This window comes from Microtus pennsylvanicus, chromosome 7, assembly GCF_037038515.1.
Source record: "Microtus pennsylvanicus isolate mMicPen1 chromosome 7, mMicPen1.hap1, whole genome shotgun sequence".
NCBI classification, from domain to species: Eukaryota; Metazoa; Chordata; class Mammalia; order Rodentia; family Cricetidae; genus Microtus; species Microtus pennsylvanicus.
The window spans coordinates 74,637,872-74,664,980 of record NC_134585.1 but is presented as its reverse complement, the minus strand read 5'-3'; the positions used below and the strand labels follow the sequence as shown (position 1 = coordinate 74,664,980).

Here is a 27,109-nt window from a genome sequence, read left to right as displayed (position 1 = left end):
AGAGTAGGTGAGCGCACAGTGTGTGCTTTAAGAATGTAGAATAGGTGGTACTTGCCACCCATGCTCTTCTGATTACTATGTTCCAAAGAAAAGAACATTTTCTCTTTCCTCACAACTGGTCGAGGTTATGCATCTGGGGAAGGAATGTCACACGGGTGTTGGGTCCTTCCCAGGGTATTGTAACAGGGGGCATCTGAAGCCTGCTTCTTCCTGAGACTGCCAATGTTATCACAGTCCCTGACTAAAAGTGGCCCCTGCCAGCTTCTCCCCAGAAGGGTTACTGTGCTCCATGTTGTAATGGTTTGATATTTTCTGGCAGATGTTTTGAGATGTTCAGAGGGTCCCTCTTCTCCTAACAAGGCTGCCGTATGCACCTAAGCATCACGTTCTTGCCGGAAGTGACCATTCCCGGTCTGTCTTTGCTCTAGACTGCATTCACCTAGATCTCCAAGTGCTGGACAAGGAACCTGAGGACTGGACACAGACTGCTTTCTTCAGGCTGGATTTTTACCGGTAAACACAACATGAGGTCTCAGTCCCCAGGAGAGGAGGCCGGGAGTGGACAGTAGCATCGTCACACTGACGGATATGCCTCTTACTTATTCAGGCTGGTGCAAGTTGATATCTCCTTTGCCCTCAGAGGAATTGACCTACAGGCAATTCACTCCCGAGAGGTACCGGACTGCTACAGCTTTCGGAACACGGCAAGTGTCTTTGTCTTACGGTGACCTCCGTCTGGTTTGTTCCCTATGGCTTCTGTAGAAGAAGATAAACCTGAAGTGTTGAAATAAGAGTAGCGGGCTGTGTCCCGCCACCCGGCTAGCTTTACCCGAAATAATTACATGGAAACTGTATTCTTTTAAACACCGCTTGGCCCATTTCTATCTAGCCTCTTCTAGGCTAGCTCTCGCACCTGGACTAGCCCATTTCTAATAATCTGCTGTAGCCCATGAGCTGGCTTACCAGGAATGATCTTAACCTGCATCTGCCTGGAGTGGGAGAACCATGGCGACTCTCTGACTCAGCTTCTTTCTCCCAGCCTTCTGTTCTGTTTACTCCACCCACCTAAGGGTGGGCCTATCAAATGGGCCTAGCAATTTTTTTATTGCTTAACCAATGAAATCAACAGATTGATATATGACACTCCCACATCACTGAAGCCTGCTGCAGTGGTCTCATCTAGAGACTGTTTTATGTAAAGATGGAGCCAGGCCTTTCCAACTCCCTAAAACCGTTTTCCTGGACTGGGAAGGTGACTCCCGTGAGGATGTGAGTTCAAATCCCTGGCACCTACAGAAACCCTTTACCCTGCAGTTCTTACCACTTAAAGAAAATTGTGAAGGAATTCTCCTAGTTGGCTTCAGCTGTCAGCTTGACATAGTCCATGGTGACCAGAGGGAGTGTCCACAAGAGGACCTCAGGGGAGAGTTTTTTCTTGGCGGCTGATTGATGTAGGAAGGCCCCTCCCACTGTGGGCAGGTGGTCCTGGGCTGTATAAGAAAGCAGGCTGAATGAAGGCTGTGAGCAGCTTTCCTCTGACGTGACTCAGTGATGGAGTGCGACCTGGAATTGTTAGCTGAAATATCCTCGGGCTGCCTAAGGCCTTCACAGCGACAGCTGCTAGAGCAGAGCCCGTGCACTGGGGACATTTCCATTGCTATGATCTCTGTATCCGTGTTCCATCCTGGGGCTGCTGACTTTCCTGAGTGGTTGACCTGAAAGCTCCCACCTCCCGTTGGACTATAACCTCTTTATTTCTGCCTCTAGATTACCTTCGACAACACAGCCCACAGCGGAAAAATAAGGATCTATTTTAACAGCGAGGCCAACATAGAAGAATGTAAAGCCATGAATATATCTGGATCTAGTAAGTGTGTTGTGCAACCTGCCCTTTGTGTGTTACAGCGTGGCTTGGGGCCCGTGTGATTGTTGTGGATGGCGGTGGAAAGAAAGTCCCATAAAAACAAAGCTCAAACACCAGTCTAGAGACTTCTGTCCAAGTCAGCAAGTGTTTATTGCTTCTCTGGAAGACTTAGCACGAGTCAGTGGCTTAGGGGATCAGTCTCTGCAGCCAGATGGCCTGCACTCACCATTCTGATTCTGTTCTCTGTGTCTGGGGGCTTAGACCTATGTCTTGGCCTTTCTGTCTTAGAATTCTCTACAAAGCAGCAGCAATGACTGTTTGCTGAGGGCATTGGCACTCAGTGCTGAGAGGGGAAATCATCAGAGTTGCTGGGCTCTAATGGAGGAGGAAAAGCCATAGTGAGGAAGACGGACGTGACCAGATCTCTAGTGTGTTGTGTTTAGGGACGAGTGCGGACATATGAGCGGTCTGAGGAAGGGGGTAAATGACAACTTTGACCAGGGCTGAGGGAATCATAAAATGATCTTTGGAGAAGGCATGTTTTGACACAAGCCTTGGACAGCAAAGAAGAGTCAAGACCCCAGAGCGCAGAGAGCAGCCTGAATAAACATGGGGATAGTTCCTCAGTCATCTCTTGGTCCATGTGCCCAAAGTGGCCCTGATGAGCTAGGTGTGGTGTCACATACCTGCAAACCCAGCACCGTGGAGGAAAAGGCGGGGAAATTTCAAGTTCAAGGCCAGCCAGGTTACACAGGGGTTCCTGTTCCAAAAAAAATGTAGGGAGGAGGAAAGCCCTCTGTGGATCCCATTTGGGTTGTTCAGTGGTCAGGGCAATGTCTCTGAAAGGTCAGCATTGAGAGTCGGCAAACTTTGTTTAAATGAGTTCCCCTGTGACCAGACAACCAGAAACATGAAAACAGGAGACACATGGTCTCTACCCTAACAGTGGACCATTACTTTTCAGTTGTACAATGACTGATTTTGAAGTCTTCTCTTCCTTTTCTAGCCCTGGTTTCAGTTGTTCCTAAAGGAAACACACAGTTTCAGGTTTGGATAAAATGGTTTCCTATCCCCATCAGACATTCCCTCACCACAGACCACCACCAAGCGAAAGCTGCAGCTGTGTCCTGGGAAAAGAAGTCACCTTGGTCATATTTAAAATGTGGTTTTCAATAGTCACCACGAGGATCAAAATGCTTCACAGTTTCCCAGGCATCCGCAGACCATGGCTCCTTCTTGATAACTGGGGCTTCCCCCCACCCCTCAACCTGTGCACAGAAGGGAGGACCTCCCCCTGGTGGTCAATGTAGAGAAACGCAGGCCACACAGCTGAGTGGAAAAACAGCTAAAATGTGCTATTCCTACAGCTATGTCTTAGGAAACTTGACCTCATCACCAAGAAAAGACGCATTTAAGATAAAGTGAAGGGTTGGGAAATCATTAAAAAGCTGGGGTTTAGAAACCAGTTTGGGAGATGGTTTATGCCATTTCTTTCATCTGAAGCTGTGTGGTGGATTGAGAAGCCCTACCTGAGCGACAAGGGCAGAGGCGACATCTGGCGGGCTCTGGCTGCTATTTCCCAAGTGTTCTGCCGCTCCTTCCCGCTCACTCAGCATCTGGGCTGCTTGCTTCCCTTGTTATCAACCACGTTTACCTACATCTCCTCAAAGTTCAGGCAATGGCCCCTTTCACAGGCGGACCTCATCTGCTACCTGATAACCATTTTCCCTAAAAATGTGCTTTTCGTCTCCACCAGTTTGAGTTTATAACGAGGCTTGGGAAGAAGTGGTGAGCGGGTCTCCCGGCCATGGGGGTTGTGATAGTGTTTACTTACTGCTGGGCTGGAGTTTACACTTTTGGATAGCCCTGAGCCAGTGTCCCTCAGGCAGACAGAGGTAGGGCATCTAGACACATCACATGTTTGGGAGCATGGGATGAGCAGGGTGTGGGGTTTCCCCACTCAGAGTGGCGGTGCATATTTCTGAACCAGTGTTTTCCAAAGCCAGTTTTGGAAGCTGCTTCTACAAAGTTTCAGTAGGGGTAAGAAATCAGTGGCTGCTGGATGCTGCCAACACTCGGGAGGCCAAGGCAGGAGAATTTCTACTAGTTGATATTCAACAACTGTATATGTCTTAGCTACTTTTCTATTGCTGTGTGAACACCATGACCAAGGTGACTTGGTGACTTTCTAGAAGGTGACTTAGAGAAGGGAGAGTCATTTTAGCCTGTGGCTCTGAGGGCTAAGAGTCTATCGTGGCAGGCAGACATGGAGTAGTCAGCTGAGAGCTCACAGCTCGACCCACAACCAGGAAGCACTGGGGAGGGCCTGGGAGGGATGCTGAGAAATGCCAGCATCTCCATAAGTCACAGCCACCTCAAACACATCCCAGCTACAGGCGCATAGCAGCTGCAGCGGCAGAGGCCCTCAGGGGGACTGCGTGGAAACAGCCCCTTCAGCAGGCAGACACTGGAGGAGGAACTCAGGGCCTCTGCCTGGGGAGAGACCTGCTTGCTGCAGACACAGTGAGGAGAAACCTGCTGCTTCAGCTGGGTTCCCACTTAGGACCCCATCAGGCCCCAGATCATGGTCGAATTCATTGTCCCAAACCACATCAACAGCTATGAATCTGGGAAGGGGACCAGGTGTTGATAGGGATGGAGGAAGCTAAGAGATGGGGGTGGGAGGTCAGAATACATTGCAACACAATCAATAAGAAGAAACATCTGAAACTTGACCCCTTCCCCAAATAAATCAGAGCAGGTGTGTGTCAGTGCTGTTCTGGCCAAGGGCAGGTGTGCCCGTTCTAGGCTTACGCTTGTGAAGGTCCCCAGGCGGGATAGAGAAGTCAGTATAGTTGTCATGTGGAAGGGGGGACCAGAGGCTAGAATGTGCCACCGTGACGTCTGGGAGCAGCTAAGCTTACAGACTGCTCTCCCTGACAGCCTCTTGCCCTGTGCATTCCAAAGCAAACCCCAGATCACTACTGTCTTCCCACGAGTTGTTTTCTTGGTGTTGGCAAGCAAGCAAAGCCTTTCAGATCGGTGCCATGGTGGGACGGTGCACGGTGGAGCCAATGAGCAGGGCTGCGGCTTCTCACTGTATAAGGCAAACTCGCTGTCTGTCTCTTCGCCGGAAGCAAATTAGGCCATCCCGGCACTTTAGCCACTCTTGAGTGGGGCCTAAATGGATCACTCTCCACAATTTGTGCAAGGTGTGCTTAACATTTGCATTCTGCCTCGTTCTGCAGTTCAGAGAAGCACTCAGTATGTCCTGGTGTTTGACGTGTTTGTCATTATGGTCTGCCTGGCATCCCTTATCCTGTGCACCAGATCCATTGTCCTTGCTCTGAGGCTGAGAAAGGTAAGCGTGGCTCTTCCCTTTCTCCCTCCACTCAGCCTGCAGCCTGCGTTTGTCCAAGTCAAGGGGTCTGCAGGGTCTGCGGGGTCTGCTGGGTCTGCTGGGTCTGCCTGGTCTACCTGGTCTGCAGGATCTGCCAGCACTGGGCTAGGCTGCCCTTGCTCGATTCATACAGGAAGAAGAGGCCCTGGGGATGAATGTGACAGGCCAGTTGGTGAAGGGCTTGTCATGCAAACCTCAGGATCTGAGACTGATTCCCAGCACACACATAACAAAGCCAGACAGGACTGTGTATGACTGTAATTCCAGCTCTGGGGTGGTGGAAACAGGAGGCTCCCGCGGCTCAATGGCCGGTCAGCCTGATGGGATCAGTGAGCTGCAGGTTCAGTGAGAGATATTATTTAAAAAAATAATAAGGCAGAGAATGAATGACGAAGACACCTGGCATTCACATACATACATGTGCATGTGAGCATATATACACGTGAACATACATGCACATATATACACATCAAAATTTTAAAAAGAAGGAAAAGGTTTAAATTATTTCAGAAGGTTCGATAATTATTCTGCTGGAAATCGAGCTAACAAATACAGGTATTTGTGGTAAGCTCTCAAGCATTTAGAAGCTTCCAGAATAAAATTTTAATGTCAGGGATGCTCTTAAGAGCATGTGTGGGCTCCATCTTCTGTCTTCAGGTCAGAGTTCCCTGACAAGGAGGCACGGAGGATGGGTGGCGATGAAGCCCAGGATACTTGGATTTGATTCCCTAGGCAGTTTATTGTACCGTTTACCTGCTCCGGTGTGTATTCTCAGGAGTGTGCCCTTCAGCTCTCTGTGTTGTGGGTGCCCACTGGGGTCCGGGAAGGCAGAGAGACACTGGCATACCATCTTCAGAGCAGAAAATAGCCCACGTTCTATTTTCTTTGATCTCGACTTCCATTTTGGTTCTTAGATATTTTTTTTTTGAGATTTATCATTTTATGTGAATGAGGGTTTTGCACACATGTGTGTCTGTGTGCTTTGTGTGTCCTGTGCCCGCAGAGGCCAGGAGAGGCATCCGATCCCCTGGAACTGGAGGGGCAGACAGTCGTGAGTTCCTGTGAGGGTACTGGGAACTCAAGCCAGGTCCTCTGGGGGAGCAGCCAGTGCCCGTAGGTGTTGAGACATCTCTCCAGCCTCTTGACTTGCACTCTGTAAATATCTGCTCATGTCTGCTCTCCAACCCTCTAGATATCCTGACTCCAATGCTGACGTCCTTTCTGCCAAGTGCAGGTACAGCATTGGGGGACACAGTGCCCACACCTGGACCCCAAGAGAACCTTAGTTTGAGGGTTTCCCATCCACCGGCTTGAAGGAGGGCATGCTATGCAGTGTTGGGAACACACTAGGTTAGCACTGTTGGGCTAACTTAGTGCTTGGGTTAGCTTATCAGGTGTTTAAATGCTTGCTTACACTGGAGTAGACAATGTGACTTAGCGTGCGGCGTTGTGTCTCCCCGTGAGGTAGATCTGCCATCTTGGAACTGTTTGTTCTTGCCTTCTGCCTCCAGAGGGCAGTGTGATTGGTGAGAAATGCTTTTTCCATGTTTGCGGTAGAGGTTTCTGAACTTCTTCCTGGAGAAGCACAAGCGACGTGCGTGTGATGCTGACCAGTGGGAGTTCATCAATGGATGGTACATCCTGGTCACTCTCAGCGACCTCATGACAATCATCGGATCCATATTAAAGATGGAGATCAAAGCCAAGGTAAGTGATATGCCATCTAGAATCTTATATTATCTTGGCATTGTGAGATACAGAATCCCTCTAGAGACTAGTGTGAGTCTTATGTTTTTGTTTGCTTGTTTTTTTATGTGGTTTTTTTTTGTCTGTTTGTTTTTGTTTTGGGGGGAATCTTTTGTTTGTTTTTCGAGACAAGGTTTCTCTGTAGCTTTGGAGCCTGTCCTGAAACTTGCTCTATAGAGCAGGCTGGCCTCGAACTCACAGGATCCACCTGTCTCTGCCTCTCGAATGCTGGGATTAAAGGTGTGTGCCACCACCACGCTGCAACCCTCCTGTTTTTTATGTCATCTATGACATAAGGCTGCCTCTCACTCTTCCTTAGAAGGAGAGTGCACCGTGGAAGGTGACCTCTATGGCCTTCCTCCAAGCATGTATAATCTTGTCTTTAGAACAGGAATTGAAGTTTGGGAAGATTGAGGGCTTCCTTTGTATTGGTTATTTATTAGTTTATCTGTCTATTTACTTGTGTCACTTGCAAAGGAAGTAACTGGCACACAGACCAGTCACCTCTCCTGAATTGTGTGTGTATGTGTGCACGAGTGTGTGTGTGTGTGTGTGAGAGAGAGAGAGAGAGAGAGAGAGAGAGAGAGAGAGAGAAGAGAGAAAGAAGTGGGATTCTCCTCTGTATGCTATGACAATGTTTTATTACCATTGATTAATAAAGGAGTTGCTTTGGTCTATGGCAGAACAGAACACAGTTAGGTGGTGTATCCAAACAGAGACAGAGGTAGAAAGAAGGTGGAATCAGAGATACCATGTCACTACCAAAGAAGAAAGACACCAAAACCTTACCAGTAAACCACAGCCTTGTGGTGATATGCAAATTAATAAAAATGGGTTAATTTAAGATATAAGAGCTAGCTAGAAATATGCCTGGCCATCAGCCAAACAGTGTTTTAGTTAATATAGTTTTTGTGTGATTATTTGGGTCTGGGTGGCCAAGAAACGAACATGTAGTCTCAGCTTACAAATGGTACCCAGTGTGTGTGTGTGTGTGTGAGAGAGAGAGAGAGACAGAGACAGAGACAAAGAGACAGAGAGATATGCTGCGTTCCCTGATAGCCAAGGGAGGGAGGAGGAATACTTGGGTGTCACAAAGTCTAACTGGTTCTTTCTGTTAGTTCATTGTCTGTTCTCATAGTTGGATTCTGCTTCCATTGGTCAATTGTTCTCTCCTCTGTTCTTTGTCATTCTTACAAAGCTGTCCTCCTCATGGCTACCGTACTTCTTGTCTTTATTCCAGCTACCTTGGCTTCTCTCAGACTGACTTCCTCTCTGGGCTGGACTGCCTCAGCCACCTTCTTGCTGGTGTTTCTGTCGTTAGCCTTATATCCCACAGATCCGTCTGTACAGTGGCTGGGAAAACTTCCTAGAAATACCCACCTTGCTGTGACAATCCCTTCTGCCCCCCAAAATCTACTTAGGATGAAGGGATCTCCCATCGTCATGGCCTCCAAGGTCCCTCTCTCTGGGCTCTGGTTCCCATCCTAGCTCTACCACTGCCTTTCCGTATACGAGATCTCAGCTTTGGGCATGCTCAGCATCTGTCCCTGAGTCTGTAGATTTCTCTCCAGTATGTGTTGTGAGTCCAGCCAGTTTGTGTTGTGAGGCTAGTCCATTGAGTGGCCTCTGTGAAAAATAGCCAGTGTGTCTCCTGTTGAATTTAGCATACTATTATTGGAATTGTGTTAGCTGTCTGTCACATTAATGCAGCCTAGAACCTCTTGAGAGTAGGAACTATGTCAGTTAACCACACTGGAGTATACTGGGCTGTGTTGTTTGATATTTGGCCAACACCATGCTCTTTCATGCCTAGGTCAGTGGTAAATGCAAGTTCTGTTTCAAAATGTTATTTGGAAAATAAATCAGTTCACAAAGTACTAAAAAAAATAAAAACCGAACATTTGAAGCTTTCCTCCGCTTCTTTCCCCCTCCTCTTAATCCTTCCCCTCCCCTTCTTTTCTTCTTCATTATCATCATCTTCATTGTTTTTGTTTGGAGACAAGGTCTCACTCTGTAGTTCTGTGGGCCTAGAACTTACTATGCAGTTCAAGCTAGCCTTGGGAACTCATGATTGTGCAGACTCAGTCTCCCCAGTGCTGGGGTGACAGATATGCGCAGGAGGCAGTCAGTTCACCCATTAAAGGGAGGTAAACAAGCAAGGGAACTGGGCCATTTCACTCACCTGTGTTTTCCTTTCCTTCCCTAGAACCTCACAAATTATGATCTGTGCAGTATTTTGCTCGGGACGTCAACGCTCTTGGTCTGGGTTGGCGTCATCAGATACCTGGGCTATTTTCAGACATACAATGTAAGCTTCCAGAAGTGCCACCGTGCTTGACACTCCTTCCTCCTCCTCTGGGTCCTACCTGCTCACTTCCATTCTCAACCCATCGGCTTCTGCCATTGTTTTTCAGGTGCTCATTCTAACCATGCAGGCCTCACTGCCCAAAGTCCTTCGCTTCTGCGCTTGTGCTGGTATGATCTACCTGGGCTACACGTTCTGCGGCTGGATTGTCTTGGGACCGTACCACGAGAAGGTGAGTAGCGCTAATTCTTTCCGGATCGAGGGCATTTGGGGCCCTTCACCTTGTGCCTCCAGCACTCACCCCCTCCACTCTTCTCCAGCGAGCGCCCTGACGTCAATACCTGGAGAACTTTTGCTTTTCTGTTTCTCTACCTTCTCCTTTTTAGGATATTGAGGCACCTTTAGGATTTTGAAACAAGAGCTACAGGAGATGGGAAAATACACCTTTCATGGTAGCCTGAGCCTGGAGGAGGACCTGACACATTCGACCAGTTGTTCAGCACTGGAAAGTGTTTGCACATGAGATCACTGTTAGCAAAATGTAAGAAAAGTAAGATTATGACAAAATCTCTCTAGTGTGAAGTGTAGGTGTTGTGTCCATATTGACAGAATAGAGAGGGGTAAGGGCTCCACCACGGCGAGCACTTCCTTTCTCTTAAAATGGGCTCAAATTTGTGAGGGTGCTTTTGATCAAACTTCAGGTTTTCGTCTTATTGAAGATCAGAATCGGAGTCTCTGTTATTTCCCTTCAGGTAGCATCGTAAGTCCAGGGTAGTCAGGCTCACGGTCGGGCTCACATTTGGACCTATGGTCAGGCTTATAATCAGGCTTACAGTCAGTCAGGCTCATGGTCAGGATCATGGTCAGGCCTATGGTCAGGCTTACGGTCAGACATGGTACAATCCCAAATGCTTTGAGAAAGGAGGAGGCTGTGAGTTCAAAACCAGCTTGGACCACATAGCGAATTCGGGGCTAACCTTAAAAGCAGGAGACTCTGTCTTGAAATGGTGTGATGATTGATAGAACATCATGAGGAGGAACCAGCGAGGCTGTGTTCAAGCCAAACGATAAAAAGAGTCAGTGCATCTTACAGCGTTTCTTCCCCAGCCTCCTGGCTGCTGAGACAACAGAAAAGATGTCCGCGGGGTGGGTGTTATATGCCCAGGGTCTCTCTCACGTCACACACAGTCCCTTCATGTGCACCACTCTCCTCAGGCACCCAGCAAGGACCAGTGAGGCAGGAAGCACAAAGGATTCCCTCCAAGGTCGTCTAAATAGCTCAACCCTAAGTTCTGACCTTGACAGTCAAGCTCTGGGGTTGGTTCGCTGTTCACAGGCTGAGTGATACACACAGCTCAAGCCCTCCTCCACATCAATCAAACCCCAGTTTGGAACCCAGGGTTCCCTCTCTGTCATATTTAATGTGTCCAAAAGAGTCTCGATTTTTCTTACAAGACAAAGCAGTCTGATGAACAAAGTGACAACTTACAGCTTAACTGCAGATCTTGATGGTCCTATTGATTTTTCTGTTTGGTGTCACTTCTTTGAAGGTGATTCATTGGTAAAACTTGTTCTTTGATATGATAACTCTAACATGGAGGGCCTGCTGTCTGATCAAGGCCAGAGAATTTGCAGTTTTCTTTCTCTTGATTGCCTCCTGCTCCTGGAGCATCTCCACCTCTCCGTCACTAGAGGGCACTGTTGCACCGTGTGGAATAAATACTGAGCCTAACCTGGGTTTCATCAATCCATTGGCCCCAAGACAGTTGGACAAGTGGTCCTCTGTTCTTTGTCATGCGTTCCGTGCTGCTCTTCCATCCCTCACCATTATTCTGGAAGGTTCTCAGTTAATACTGTCTGAAGTTTACTGAAAGCTGCATTTTTTTTCTTTTTGTTAGGCCCTCTGTCTAAGTTCTTTATCTCCCTTGCTCTCCTGGTAGCCTTCTGCCTCTGTGATAAAATGCCCAACAAAACAAACTTTTAAGGAAAAAGGGGTTTATTTTATCTCATAGTCCAGGGTCACTTGGTCCTGGTACCCTAAAGCCTGGGACCAGGCAGCGCATCATGGCAGGGCATGATAGAGGAGACAGCCTGTTTGAAACATGGTACCCAGAAAGGGAAGAGGAAACAGAAAGGGCTGGGTTTCCAGTCTGCCCTTCAAGGCATGTCCCCAATGGGCGCTACCTCTTAAGGGTACCCAATGGTACCACAGTCTGGAGATCAAACCTTTATCACAGGGACATTTTGAGGTCCACGTTACAGTACATCATTTCATCATCTTCTCTTCCTATGAGATGACAGCATTCCTTATAGAGAATAGAAACCTTAATATACCAAACCATTTTCTGTGGTTACTTAGACGGCAAATGTAGCATCAAATCTGGCCTGCCCTGTCTTGGTAATCCCATTATGACCAATAATACCCTACAGTGCTTTTCTTGGTATTGTCTGATGCGTACCATTGTAAAAGGACATCCAGTTTGACCTGAGAGGCAGGTGGTAATTGGGGACCCTTCCTCAGCTGTGTTCCTTTGGTGTGTGTCCGGATCACCTGCTGAAGACCTGGTCACTTGCTGGTGAGCCTAAGTGCATTCTGTATGTTCATCTTTGTCATCCAAAGGATGGGGGTAGAGCTGGGGTGTCCTGGGCCAGCACTGGCCAAAGACCACAAAGCGTGAGCCACAAATGCAGCTGTTGTGCACACTTCAAAATATTCTAAAATCCTCATGAAAAATCAAGAAGAGCAGGACAGAGCTGATTTTAACTGTGTGTCTTGTTAAGCCTAGCACAGCCCAAATCCTCGTTTTGGTCCATAAGCAAAGACACCTTGGGGCTTCAAGCTTTTGCTTTTTGTCCTCCTTGAAGTCTGATTTTGGAGCCTCCTACAAGTTTCATCTTAGCTATTGTTTCTTTATTTTTGGAGATAGATTCTCATGTAGGTCAGGCTAGCCTCAAACTTGCCATATAGCAGGGGCTGACCTTAAACATCTTCCTTTCTCTGTCTCCTGAGGCCTTGGCTTAGAGGCACGCATCACTATGCTCTGTTTATGCAGGACTATGGTTCAAATCCATGAATGTCGATATTGGCAAGCCCTCTGCCAAGGGTGCGACACCCCCAAACACCGCAGTTCCACAGACTGCCTATCACGTGCTCAACAGCCCCATGTGGTGGGCGATTACAGTTTTGGGCGTGCTTTTCACTTGTGCTAGTTCCGTTTGTCTCCCTCACAGAGTGAAACGAGGCCATCTCTAGCAGCCCTGACTGGTCAGTGATGCCCCTCACTCCCACCTCCAGCCAGGCTGATGGACGGGGAGAGTGAGGGGCTGGGTTTGCACAGGTCAGTGGGTGAACAAACGGAAGCCTGATTCTGGAATTTGGTGCTTTCCTGCCCCATTTTGCTGCCACTTTAAATTTGAAGTTGGAAAATTTTACTGTCCCCAGCAGCACTGCCCCTCTCAACTGATCTGCTAGAATGTCCAGGTTATACCATGAGCCCTTGAGTCAGAGGCCCTTCAGGGCTACCTGAACCCTAGAACAGCTGAGCATCATGGTAGTTTCATTAGTAGTTTGAGAAGCCTAGCAATCTGGAGTGTGAAAAAGAGACAAGAAAGAAGTTCTAAAGGGAAGGTGTCATGAAAGTCCTCCTTGGTGCAATTGACCGGGAATCAAAGCTCCAGCTTTCCAAGCTTTCTGTCTTCTCGCTACACATCTGATGGCAGTGATTCAGCTCAGGAACAAGAAGTGTCAGATCGATGGCCGTCTCCGGCACTAATGGACTTTGGCACCACGCTCCCTGAAGACGTCTGGGCACAGAGACTTAAAGAGCGCCGATGATCTTCCAAACCTCATCTTGAATTATTAAGGACTTCTCTAATGTGGATTTTACATTTCCCGTCTCCAGGGAACATTATTTTTCTTAAACTATGATGCATAAATCATTGTTTTGCATTGTCCCCATTTTACAAATAAGAAGCACAAGGCATTGAAAAACCATTGCACTCTGCTGAGGCCACGGACAAAATCCTGAAAATTCCAAGGCTTTTGGCCTTGCCCAGATATTTGCTTATTCAAAATAATCACAAGTGAGCTGAAACATTCTATCTAACTATTATAGGAGATTCTTGCTGCTGAGACAAAATAGCTAACAAAAGAAACAAAAGGAGGGGTTTGCTTTGGCTTACAATCTGAGGGCACATCTCATCAGGGTAGGGAAGTCGTGGTGGTGGTGGCACATCTCACCATGATGGGGAAGAAGTCGCGGTGGTAGCACATGTCACCATGGTGGGAAGAAGTCACGGTGGTGGCACATGTCACCATGGTAGGGAAGAAGTCGCGGTGGCAGCACATGTCACCATGGTAGGGAAGAAGTCACGGTGGCAGCACATGTCACCATGGTAGGGAAGAAGTCGTAGTGGTGGCACATGTCACCATGATGGGGAAGAAGTCGTGGTGGTGGCACATGTCACCATGGTAGGGAAGAAGTCGTAGTGGTGGCACATGTCACCATGGTAGGGAAGAAGTCGTGGTGGTGGTGGCACATGTCACCATGGTAGGGAAGAAGTCGCGGTGGCAGCACATGTCACCATGGTAGGGAAGAAGTCGCGGTGGCGGCACATGTCACCATGGTAGGGAAGAAGTCGTGGTGGTAGCACATGTCACCATGGTAGGGAAGAAGTCGCGGTGGTGGCACATGTCACCATGGTAGGGAAGAAGTCGCGGTGGCGGCACATGTCACCATGGTAGGGAAGAAGTCGCGGTGGCGGCACATGTCACCATGGTAGGGAAGAAGTCACGGTGGTGGCACATGTCACCATGGTAGGGAAGAAGTCACGGTGGTGGCACATGTCACCATGGTAGGGAAGAAGTCACGGTGGTGGCACATGTCACCATGGTGGGAAGAAGTCACGGTGGTGGCACATGTCACCATGGTAGGGAAGAAGTCACGGTGGTGGCACATGTCACCATGGTAGGGAAGAAGTCGCGGTGGTAGCACATGTCACCATGGTAGGGAAGAAGTCGCGGTGGTAGCACATGTCACCATGGTAGGGAAGAAGTCGCGGTGGTAGCACATGTCACCATGGTAGGGAAGAAGTCACGGTGGCAGCACATGTCACCATGGTAGGGAAGAAGTCACGGTGGCAGCACATGTCACCATGGTAGGGAAGAAGTCGTAGTGGTGGCACATGTCACCATGGTAGGGAAGAAGTCGTGGTGGTGGTGGCACATGTCACCATGGTAGGGAAGAAGTCGTGGTGGTGGCACATGTCACCATGGTAGGGAAGAAGTCGTGGTGGTGGTGGCACATGTCACCATGGTAGGGAAGAAGTCGCGGTGGTGGCACATGTCACCATGGTAGGGAAGAAGTCGTAGTGGTGGCACATGTCACCATGGTAGGGAAGAAGTCACGGTGGTGGCACATGTCACCATGGTAGGGAAGAAGTCGCGGTGGTAGCACATGTCACCATGGTAGGGAAGAAGTCGTGGTGGTGGCACATGTCACCATGGTAGGGAAGAAGTCGCGGTGGCGGCACATGTCACCATGGTAGGAAGAAGTCGCGGTGGTGGCACATGTCACCATGGTAGGGAAGAAGTCGTGGTGGTGGCACATGTCACCATGGTAGGGAAGAAGTCGTGGTGGTGGCACATGTCACCATGGTAGGGAAGAAGTCACGGTGGCGGCACATGTCACCATGGTAGGGAAGAAGTCACGGTGGTGGCACATGTCACCATGGTAGGGAAGAAGTCGCGGTGGCGGCACATGTCACCATGGTAGGGAAGAAGTCGCGGTGGCTGGTCATGTTGCGTTTGCAGTCAGGAAGCAGGGAGAGATGAACACTGGTGCTCAGCTCACTGTCTCCTTTTATTAAGTCCTGGGAATATATAATATGAATTATATTGATTATAATTATTATAAAATATTATAATATGTATTGCCTTCTGTATATAGGACAGATCTTCCCACCTAAGTTTAACTAGTCTGGAAACTCCTCAGAGACCTGCGGGAGATGCGTCTCCCAGGGGACTCTGGATCCTGTCATATTCAGGATCAATATTCACCATTGTATGATTCTGGCCCTGACCTTTCCTGCAGACGCCCTTTCTCCAGAGTCTTTCTCTCTGGCTGGGACTCGCTGCTTCACTTGGACTCCTACTGCCACTTTTGATTGGCACCTGCCCTTGTGCTGCCCCTCTCCCAGGAGCTCTCCCACATCATGCCTTTAGTTTTTAAAGATGTGTGCACCATCACTCCAATGGTTCAGATGGCCTTCCCTCGGGTCTGCTTGTGAGATAGCTTGAGTCTGATGTACGCCTGTTTCACGAGACCCTGTGCAGCTCAGCACCAGTATCTCTGCTCAGCCATTGCTATGTCTCAGCACCACAGTTCCGCATAGTCACTGGACACAACCCCTTCGTCCTCTCGCTGAGAACTAGTTCAGAGCACCACTGACCTTTGGTCTATCTCAGCTGTGGTATGTCCACCCTGGGGGGTGAAAGTTCCTAGAAGAGTGTTTCTTATGTGGTTGGGAAGGCTATGGTATGGCCACTTAGGAAAACCTTTGGATCTCGTGTTGTCTTCACCACGTCCATGTGTAGCTGGCTGTAAGATACGCACCACAGCTCTACTGATGACAAAACAGAAGAAAACAAGCCAGCTGCAGCTCCCTGCGTCCTGCCCTGCCGTGCGGAGACTCAGGAGTTCCTTTGTGTTTGCCCCTGCAGTTCGAAAACCTGAACATAGTGTCCGAATGCCTGTTTTCTCTGGTCAACGGAGACGACATGTTTGCTACCTTCGCTCAGATCCAGCAGAAGAGCACCCTGGTGTGGCTGTTCAGTCGCCTTTACCTGTACTCCTTCATCAGCCTCTTCATTTACCTGGTCCTCAGCCTTTTCATCGCGCTCATCACTGATTCTTACCACACCATCAAGGTAAGCCATGGCCAGCGTTTGCTGCCAGAATCACCGCAAACGTTGTATGGGTTGGGTCATGAGATAGGCTGTAATCTTATTGAAACACATTTTTATTCAAGTTTTTCAAAGTTATAAAATAGATATTTTTGATGACTAACTATAAATATGCACTTGTCTTAGGGTTTCTATTGCTGTGATGAAATCCCATGACCAAAAGTAACTCGGGGAAGAAATGGTTTATTTAATTTGACTTACACTTTAATATCTTATTCCATCATTGAAGGAAGTCAGGACAGGAGCCTGAACGCGGGAGCTGATGCAGAGTCCAGGGGTGGGGCATGCTGCTTACTGGCTTGCTCATCATGGCTTATTCAGTCAACTTTCATCTAGAATCAGGGACTACAGGCCCAGGGATGGCGCCACCAGCAATGGCTCGGCCCTCCCCATCAATCATTCATTAAGAAAATGCCCTACAACTGAATCTTATAGAGGCATTTTCTCAATTGAGATCCCCTCTTTTCAGATGACTTGAGTTTGTGTCAGGTTGGCATAAAACTGGCCAGCACAGCACATGAAACATTTTACTTGTTACCCTGAACAAGGTGATTTGGTTTAGAGGCATGCTGGGAAAAGAGAGAGAGAAAGAAAAACTGAGTATGATTAATTTGACCCTGGCAGATGCCCTGCCTGCATGGCTACCTGAAACTCAGGGATGGGAGGTGATTGTCACCCTGACAGCTGGGTGGATAGTGACATACCTCACACCCAGGGATAAGAACACTTGTAGTGCACCCTTTGTTAAGGTAATGAAAGGGAAGATTCCAGTTCTACTGAGCCCTGGTGTGTCCCACACCCTTTTAGATGGGGCCTGGGTGGTTGGGTTAGAGCTTCAAGGAAGATCACTGTCTTTGGAACTGGAATCTCCACAGCAGATGGTTGTGCTAGGAAAGCTACTTCAGAACCAATGCCTCAACCACGCAGGGTGCCACTCTCTGCTCAGCCCTTCCCATACTAACTCAGAAGGAAGCTGGTCAGTGATCATCATGTGGGATTAGAGTCACAGTGTACGTGGTACTTGGCCCCTGTAGCAGGGTGTATTGGGACAGAATTGCAGGCTCTTGCCATGAAAATTCAGATCTTTGGTATGGTAGTGTCTTTGTGTGGGGGTAAATATCAGTGTTGAGCTGGATAACCTTACGGTTGAGAAAAATCTACCCCCATCCCATTTTGTGGCCAACTTCATGCACACAGAGAATGCGGGTTATGACCCTGTCTGACTCTAGGTGGGCAGGGTGGAGAGTGAAATGTATCTGCTGGTCTCACTACTAACACGCTAACTTTCTAGTTTTGACTATTTCTTGAGTTCCTCTTTTCAACACATGTCTTCTCCCTTCTCCCCTGGCTGGTTTTCTGGAGCTTTCCTTCCCATTGTTCTCAGTTCCCAGGGCCTCCCTGGCTCAGATGTTCTAGAACTGACAGACTGAGTCATCGTTGCTCATAGTCCTTCTTGGATCCGAACTCGCACTGGGGGAGTTTCATTTCTCAGAGGTTGGTTTGTGCTGTTGACAAGGGGAACAATTTCTCACACTCTAGAAAGCAGGTAACAGCATTGTGTGCTTTTCAAAAGAAATACCAGCAAAATGGGTTTCCTGAAACGGATCTGCAGAAATTCCTGAAGGAACACAGTGGCAAAGATGGGTACCAGAAAGAACCACCAGCCTTGCGGTCCTGTGTCTGCTGTCTGAGGAGGTCAGTATTGAGTCTATAGCTGGGAGAAAGCCATCCCAAAGTTAACGCTGCACTCTGAGGTCAGCGTGTGGTGGGAAATAGTTGGTGTTTCTTTTTTTTCCTCCCCTGTACAAATCAGTTTGAGAAATAAATTGTTTCTTGTAAAACAATGTTCTACACAATAAGCTTTTTGTAGAAAGCTCCAGGACTTGATTAAAATTCTTAGGAACCTTATGAGAGCCTCATGAGGAGATAAACTGTGGCATGAGTCAAGAGGCCGGACTCTTAAGGGACCAAAGGAAGAGGCCTTTTATTTTGGAGGTGAACTTCCAGGCATGTTAGATGCATTCCCTCCCTTCTCAGGATGTGGCACCCATCATTGGTTCTTTAGACAGATGGGGACCTGCTGGGGAGGAAGCTTCTGGTGTCCCTCCTAGTTACTAGTTTCTACGGCTGCAACAAAACATCATAGCCAAGGCAACATAGAGAAAAAAGAGTTTACTGGGGTGTGCAGGGTCAGAGGTTGAAGCCGTGGCCATCATGGTGGGGAGCATGGTGGTAGGCAAGGCACTGGAGCAGCACAAGAGAACTTACATCCTGATTCACAAACACAAGGCAGAAAGAGCGGACTGGGAATGCATGGGTTTCTGGAACCTCAAAACCCACTCCAAGTGAAACATCTCTACAACACCACACCCCCTAGTCCTTTCCAAATAGCTCCACCAACTGGGGATTACGTGTTCAAATGTATGAGCCTATGGGGACCATGCTCTTTCAAATCATCACAGCGCTCTTGGTTAAAACCCCCGCATCAGTTGCTCTTCCGTGCTCAGCTGGGCTTTGCTGGCTGTTTGGACTCTGCAAGAAATATTGTAGGAAAGTTGCTTGTTGGTTCCTGGCTGCCCGGCTAGCTTAGACCCAAAATAACCACACATAAACTATTTTAATTAAAACACTGCTTGGCCCATTAGCTGTAGCTTCTTATTGGCTACTTTTACATCTTAATTTAACCCATTTCCATTAATCTGTGCATCACTATGAGGTCGTGGCCTACCAGCAAAGTTTTAGCACGTCTATCTCTGACAGTGGCTCCATGTTGTCCCCCTGACTCTGTCCTCTTTCTCCCACATGCAACCTAGCTTTTCCTGCCTAGTTTTCTTCTGCCCTTGCCATAGGCTCAAAGCAGTTCTTTACTAATTAACCAATAAAAGCAACACATAGACAGAAGGACCTCCCACACCAAAGAATGGTATGAATCTCACCAGAGTGTGCTACCCAGTTGTGTGGGAACCAGAATGGAGGTCAGATGGTTTTCTTAAGGGCACACATCTGTGTTTCACCTGGGTTGGGAATAGACATTTTTAAGGTATACCTTACCCATGTTTTTGAGGAGAATTTTATAATTCAAATTCCTAAAGGAAGAGGGGAAACCATGACAGATTAAGCCCTTAAACATGGTGTGTGTGTTTGTGAACGAATTCACTCTACATCTTGAGGCTTGCAATGTGGTAACGGACCACGTCCAAAGATGTCTGGTAACATAGGATGAGATCTTCTGAGATATTTGCTAAATTGATTTCATCTTCTCGGAGCATCAGATTGCTGCCATAGACTCCAGGATAAAGGAGAATTAATTTTCTTAGTTGGCAGCTGCCTCCTAAGAAATGAGAAGGAGAAGGCAGGTCCCTGGATTTGTTTTCCTATCGTGCAGCTATTGCAGTAGCTATTGTTGCTATAGCAAAATGCCTGATGAGAAACACCTGAAGGAAAGAAGGGTTTGCTTCAGCTCAGGGCTTGAACAAATAAAGCTTGGCAACCAGAGCACGTGGCAGCTGGCCACGTTGCACACACAGCTGAAAGGCAGAAAGAGACGAATCCTGGTGCTCCCTTGACCTCTTTCTCCCCTTTTCGTTCACTCCAAGGCCCCAGCCCATGGAATAGGGCTACCCACATTCAGGGTGGTCTTCCCTTCTCAGCAAAATAAGTGTAGAAATACCCCTAAAACACAGATGAATATATCCCACACCCTCCTGAACCACTTGATGTCTGCAGTATTATCAGGATGAGCCTAACGGCCCCAGAGTCCTCTTCCTGGGCCTCACATGCTGTGGCTCTTTGGAGAGAAAGACTCGGTTGAGCAGACACGAGCTGTCGAATGTTCTCCACCATGAGGAGAGCCTGGCCTTCATAGCCACTGATAAGGCTCTGTAAAACCACAGTCCTGAGAGATGGTGGCTGCTCACAGGTTGTTTCCAGAAGTGTCTCTCCAAGCCCCAGAGTGTGAACATTTCCCTTCTTCAGTTTTCTTCCTGTTTCACCATTTGCACATGTAAGCTGTGTGTCTAGAATATAGAGCATCCCAGTATTTTTGTAAAGATTTTGGAAAGTCTGAGTGAGGATATAGCTCGACTGTAGAGCACTTGCCTAGGCAGGGTACGGCTCTCAGTTTGATCCCCACCACTACTATATAAAGTTTCAAAAATGTGAATAGCAAGCATGACAATGGATGTCTGGAAGGAGGAGCAGAAGGATCAGGAATTCAAGGTCATTCTCAGCTACAGTGTTTGAGGCCAGCTTGAGCTACCTGAAATCCTGTCTAAAACAGCAGCAACAACAACAAAACAAAGCTACCCAAACAAAAATTCTTAAGTTATTGCTCTCCTTATTTTTCATCTCCTTTTCTGTTACAGGAGAGGAAGTGATGACCATTTGATTCTCATTGACTAAAACCCTTTTAATGTCAATCAAGTCAAACCTCTTTCTCCTGTGGAGGTGCAGAGAACCCCAGAGGGAGCAGAAGTTCACTAAAAGATTGTCTTACTGAATTGTGGATCCAGAAGGAGGAGTGTCTGCCAGCTTCTGACCAGAAGTGACATTCCAAAGTTACCTTTTACAAACATGGAGGGCAGAGGATAGGCCCCTCCTGGGAGTTAATTGAAGTGTGATAATGGAATTCATCAATAGTCTGCTCGTTTGTGACATCATAAAGTCAGGCTGAAAAATAGTAGCATTTCAGAGTGTGTAAGCAATATTAAAACCAGGTAAAAGTATATGCTTGTTGCCAGAAAAAGGTTTGTTTTAAAAATGTAATCCTTGGATTTGAAGACATTTGTTAATTCATGGTCAGCACAGAAATATATTTGGTTTCTATCCCAAATTAAGGCTCGAAGCTGGAGGATTGGCAAGTCGTGAAAAGTCTCGCACTCAGGCACTAACCAAAAGACGGCTGTTTGTACTGTGAACTTGATTCTGCAGCATGCCTCGCTGGGTCTTTCAGCCCACTCGGCAGGACGGAGCAGACCATATGGGTATCTCCTCAGCTGAGCTTTCCCTGGCCTGCACACACAGCTGAGTGGTGCTAAACCTGAAGTGGCCCCCGGTTTCATGAGTCATCCCCACTGTGGTGGGAATTTACCTATGTCAAGCAAGGAAATATGATGCGTGTTTCCTCAAATAAATTTATTTTCCCAATGCTGTATTGCATTATTACTGTGTGTTAAAACGCAATGTCTCTCAACAGCTACCAAGTGTGAGTTTCGTATCACACTCCTTTTAACTACCTTGTCTCCATGAGAGATCTCTCGTTTTTGAAGAGCTATGCAGCTTGGTCCACAGAAGCTACTCAATAAAGATCTGGGCTAATAGCAAGAGGTTAAGATCACCTCAAACACAGGTTTATGGCATAGCTGAGGTATCTCAGGGGCTATGAGTTCTACTGGTGTGGAGTGAGATTTGAACCAGCTTCTCAGAGCTGCTCCTGCTCTGGCATTGTCTGTGCCCCAAGACCCTGTTGTCTGATTCTCCTTCTGCTCCTTACCCCTGATCTTTCTCCATTGGCTTACATCAAATCTGGGCAAAGAAAATCATATAGTCAATAACATTAAAATTTGTAAGAAAGTAAATGATTCGTTCCAGGGCTGTCATTGCTGTTCTTGGGGGACAACCCGAGTTCAGTTCCCAGCACCCACATGGTGGCTCATAGCCTCCCTAATTCCGGTTCCATGGGGTTCCATGCCTGCTTCTCATGCCTGCAGAATGGGGCAGATGCACAATGCAAGCAAAACACTTACACTCCTAATACAAACAAATCTTTAAAATTTTTCAAAGAAAAAGACTAATGTCTACATATGGACTGCTTAGTTAAAATGTCATTTTAATTTATTTTTCCTTTTACAGAAAATGCCAAGATCGTAGGGTTTGGTTTTGAAACTGATGACCATCAGACTGAGGTTCTAGAATTCATTGCCTGGTTCCAGATCAGGTGTCTGATTAAGCCATTGCTAGTTGGTTCTGAACAGACTAGATTTCCAGGCTGCAGCTGTGACTGTCATTTGAACAGAAAATTAATGATGGTCTTGCCCACTTTTAGCTATTTTTTGAATTGGCTTTCATGTTTCCTTTCATTTCTTTTTGTTCCAGTTGACTCAAATACTTTCAGAAAGAAAAAAAAATCTTTTTCAAGGTTACCATGGAAACATTGTTTTTTCTCTTAATCATTTTAAACAATTGCCTTGTTATCTTTCGGATGTCATTGAACAATGTGGTATGGTAACTGCTAATAGAAAAATCTGGGACAAACCATTTCTTCTCTTGGATCTCCACTTGGGGACTTCGCTGTGACAGGAGATATATTCTTTCTTCCTTTTAATTGCATTCTCAACTCTCTACCCATTGTAGAAATTGCTTCCTTGGCTTACAGTGACACCCAAAGCTGCATGCAGAATCTTAAGCTGCTGACTTGGAACGGCAGAAACGAGCTTGGCATGGGACCCCTTGAGTCACAGTTCCATGCAACTTGCTGCTTTGGGGTTCTGGACAAGCCACTTTCTGCCTTGAGAGGATGGGGACAAATCTCAGTGACTGAGACTGGCCTTTGGGTCTCATAGTGCCTGCAAATCCAGCCCTAGTGTGGACCCTGAGCCTCTTTCTGATCTAGCCTCTGCTCTATTTAGAAGTAGATTCTACTCATTCATGCAACGGTGCAGACAAAGCATTCGCTTCTGTAAATTAGTTTGTCAGAGATCTTCTCCTGAGTTTCTTTGGACAGGGCAAAATGCGTCTCCATTTCCGCAGGTGTAAAAATGGAGATTGTGAAAATTAAGAGTCAAGTTAAAGTTCAAAAAAAGGGGGCATGTCTTTTGGTTGCTATACTAGCAAGTCATTGAAATGCTCATCTTGCTTGGCGTACAAATGTGTGCATCTATTCATGGCCAGCCAGGAAGACCTTCATTTTCTATGTGGTTGCTGTATACTCTTGGTGGACTTTGTTTTGGGTAGGACTTTAGGGACACAAAAATCCAACTCTAGGTCTGTCCTGGAGAGAATGGTTGCTTCAACTCTAGAAGCTCACAAGTGGTTGTGGGGTGGTCAGGATGAAGCAGCCTAAATGTCCTGTCGCTGGGTACCCAGCTGTCCAGATGTCCAGGCAGATGTGCAGGAGGTGAGGGGCTCCTACCCATACAGATGTGCAGGAGTTGAGGGGCCCCTACCCACGCAGATGTGCAGGAGGTGAGGGGCTCCTACCCATACAGATGTGCAGGAGTTGATGGGCTCCTACCCATGCAGATGTGCAGGAGGTGAGGTGTACCTATCTGAAACTCTCCGTTGCTGTTTTCACTGTGTGACAAATAGAGAGTAGTGGAATGGTTTGTTCTGACTCACAATCGAAGGCAAGCCAGCCCACCATGGAAGAGACGACAAGGCATGCCCGAGGGAACCACTCCTGGCTATCGCGGCAGGAGCATGAGGCTGCTTGTTCACATTTAGCTCCATGACGAAGCAGAGAAGGGAGAAATGCTTCCTCTCTCCCTGTTCCAACATCAGTCCAGAACGATGGTGCTGCTCACATTCAGGGTGGGCCTTGCCCTCTGCTCATCCTTTCAGCAAATGCTCTCTCAGTCACAACAGAAGGTGCGATTCACTAATGTTCTGGGCTAGAAACCATGAAAAACCCTTTGCCACATTCTACTCAGAATCCTGCAAAGCCCTGACTCACTGGAAACCCAGACTTGGAGCCTTGAGCACATGAAGTCAATAGCACAGCTTCTTATCAAGGGCAAACAGCAATCCCAAATGACTTCACCTAAAAATAGACTGGCTCTAGCACTGAGGACCAGAAGTCCAAAGTCATTAGCAAGGTATGTCCAGGAACTGCCCTATGGTGCTGGTCAGCATCCTCTCCTGACACTACAGGGAGCTGTAGGTCCCTCACTCATGCAACCCTTTCCTGCAGTGACATTGGACAAACAGACTTCACTGTTAATTGCTTCCACCCTCTTCATGTGACCTTGGCAAATTTAGTCAGGCTCTCTGCCTGATGTCAAGTTTGAACATTCCAGCTTCACGTTCTCTACCAAACATGCAGAGCCTCTCACGGTTCAGAGCATATGTGAACCCCTGATGGAGGAAGGTCATTGGCTAATAAAGAAACTGCCTTGGCCCATTTGATAGGCCAGCCTTTAGGTGGGTGGAGTAAACAGAACAGAATGCTGGGAAGAAGAGAAGTGAGGTAGACGCCATTTCCTCTCCTCTCTGGGGCAGATGCAAGGAAGCTCTGACCCAGGATGGACGTAGGCTAGAATCTTCCTGGTAAGCGCACCTCGTTGTGCTACACACATTAATAGAAATGGGCCAAGCAGTGTTTATATGAATACAGTTTGTGTGTTGTTATTTTAGGGCATTAGCTAGCCAGGCGGCTGGGAGCTGGGCTGTGGAAAGAGGCCCACAGCTCCTTCAACAAACCCCCTCTTGCCTGACAGGGTGACGAGGACCTACAGACTACCCCAAGCACAGAATTCTCTGTACTGAAGGAAAGGTGCCCCATAGCCTGGGAACTGGGGAGATTTTCTGTGGCACTTGAGATTCCCAGGGTCTTGACACGGATGATATCTGAATCAGCTTGGTGATGGCATGACCTGTGCATTCTCAAAGGACCCTCCACTTGGCTTACTGTCATCACCAGTCCTGAAATGCTTAGTGTACTTTGGACAAGGGGTCCCTTGTGTTCATTTGTTGGTGGGCTCTGCAAGGGTATAGCTATTCTTGATATGACTCAACCCAATGATTAAAGCATGCTTTAAAACTTAAATTTGGATTTAATTTTTAAAACATGTTTAGCTGTTTTGTTTTGTACATCTCTGTATATAAGTGCTCACAGAAGCTAATGTGGGATCCCTGGAGCTGGAGTTGCAACCATTTGTGGGGTACCCACCAAGGGTGCTGAGAACCGAACTAGGGTCCCCTGCAAGAACAGTACAGGCTCCTAACTGCTGAGTTATCCCTCCAGCCCTTAGAGCATGCTTTAAACAATTACTTTCCCCCTTTTTTTAGAAGCATACTTTTAAGAAAGGATTAGAAACCGGGTGGTGGTGGTACACGCCTTTAATCCCAGCACTTGGGAGGCAGAGGCAGGTGGATCTCTGTGAATTTGAGGGCAGTGTGGTCTACAAGAGCTAGTTCCAGGACAGGCTCCAAAGATACAGAGAAACCCTGTCAAAAAGAAAGAAAGAAAGAAAGAAAGAAAGAAAGAAAGAAAGAAAGAAAGAAAGAAAGAAAGAAAGCTATGTCTGTATTTGTATTCATCACGGTTTTGTTTTTGAGGCAGGATCTTACTATGTAATGCAGGCTGGCCTCGAACTGATTACATAACCCTGCATGAACTTGAACTCAAAGAAATCCTCCTGTCTCAGCTTCTTGAGTGCCAGGATGACAGGTATGTATCATGACAAGTGAACCTTTTAATTTAAATATATAGTCGAAATAAGTGAGCGGGGGTTGGAATTGTGTTTCTTAAACAATAGACTTCATTTTTAAAGGAAGTTTTGAGTTCACAGCAAAACTGAAAGTGAAGAATGTTCTCATAGCCTCTCTGCTCCCACAGGTGTCCAGCCTCTCCATGCATCCGGGTCCCAGAATAGAATGGTACATTGGCTGTCAACCCCATCTGTGAAACCGCATGGGTGAGCGCATCATCACCCACAGTCTATTGTTGCATTGTGCTTCACTCACGGTGTATACTGTGTGGGTTTATGAGAATGCGTGATAGTACCCCTGCTGGACGTTCATGCAAGGTGGGTGAATGTGTGATAGCGCCCCCTGCTGGACGTTCATGCAAGGTGGGTGAATGTGTGATAGCGCCCCCTGTTGGGTATTCATGCAGGGTGGGTGAATGTGTGATAGCGCCCCCTGTTGGATGTTCATGCAGGGTGGGTGAATGTGTGATAGCGCCCCCTGTTGGGTATTCATGCAGGGTACTTTCCCTCCTCTAAACACCACCTACCCTGCTTGGTCCTTTCTCCCCCCTTCTTCCCCTGTACTGCAGACCAATTTCGACATGATCTCTCTGCTTCCTCTTTCAGTGTGCAATCTAGTTGAACTCCCACAGTCTATCGCCTTTCGGGTTGACTTTTTTCACTGACAAGTGTTATACCGTTTCCCCCATGTCTTCTTATGTCTCCCTGGTGGAGGCGGATGAGGGGAGCTCAGTTAGAGCACTTAGCCAGCCTGGGCGGGGGGGGGGGTTCTGGTTTTGATCCTCGGCACCAAATAAACCAAACCCGTTGTCATCCCTGCCTTCTGGGAGGTGGAGCAGGAGAATCGGAGATCCAAGGTCCTCTGCTACATACTGAAGATGTACATAGTTCTGGAAACCATGAACATTTTCCAAAAACCAGAAGACAGATAAACAAAAAACAAACCAGAACAACCAAAACACTGTTACCACCAAAAAAAAAAACCCCACAAAAACCTAAAAATCATAACAAAGAGGTTTTGGTACACCATCTCACAGAAGGTGTGACGGCAGGCGATTTTTTAATCTGTTCGCAGTGGAGACTGAACTCAGGACCGCGGTGTCAGGGCCTGTGCTGTCCAGGCAGGCGAAGACTGATGGCTTCCTGGGCCCTGGCCCAGTTCTTTTTCAGAGAGAGCATCTTCCCCAGGTTCTGCGTTTTATCCCCGTGGCAGGAAATCAAGGATTGTTTGACTTCTGAACTCCAACCAGTGCGCCTTCTACCACATGACATATGCCCTTAAAGCATGTTGAGTGAAGGAAGCCTTTTGGGAGCCAAACACAAAGCCTTCAAGCTTTCTTTCCAGTACCCCTGTGGCCACCTTTGGTGTGAAGGGTTTGTGGCATGGCTGAACAGGCCGCGTCTT

At 47.5% G+C, this 27,109-nt stretch overlaps 1 protein-coding gene across 4 annotated transcripts in view; it reads left to right on the top strand.

The window, feature by feature from the left end:
* The window catches only part of Mcoln2 (mucolipin TRP cation channel 2), a 42,936-nt gene extending 21,512 nt beyond the window's left edge, over positions 1-21,424 (top strand). For 3 of the 4 annotated variants that reach the window (XM_075981141.1, XM_075981143.1, XM_075981142.1), the window contains 10 exons: positions 429-513; positions 608-704; positions 1,768-1,867; positions 5,113-5,225; positions 6,822-6,971; positions 9,217-9,318; positions 9,425-9,547; positions 16,037-16,243; positions 17,853-17,974; positions 20,644-21,424. In XM_075981141.1, coding sequence (XP_075837256.1) covers positions 429-513; positions 608-704; positions 1,768-1,867; positions 5,113-5,225; positions 6,822-6,971; positions 9,217-9,318; positions 9,425-9,547; positions 16,037-16,243; positions 17,853-17,974; positions 20,644-20,680 — 1,136 coding nt within the window. In that variant the 3' untranslated portion in view covers positions 20,681-21,424. Of the gene's footprint in view, positions 1-428; positions 514-607; positions 705-1,767; positions 1,868-5,112; positions 5,226-6,821; positions 6,972-9,216; positions 9,319-9,424; positions 9,548-9,701; positions 9,857-16,036; positions 16,244-17,852; positions 17,975-20,643 lie in introns of those variants that run through there. The other variant, XR_012911375.1, reaches the window with a different exon arrangement.
* Positions 21,425-27,109: the final 5,685 nt, after the last annotated feature.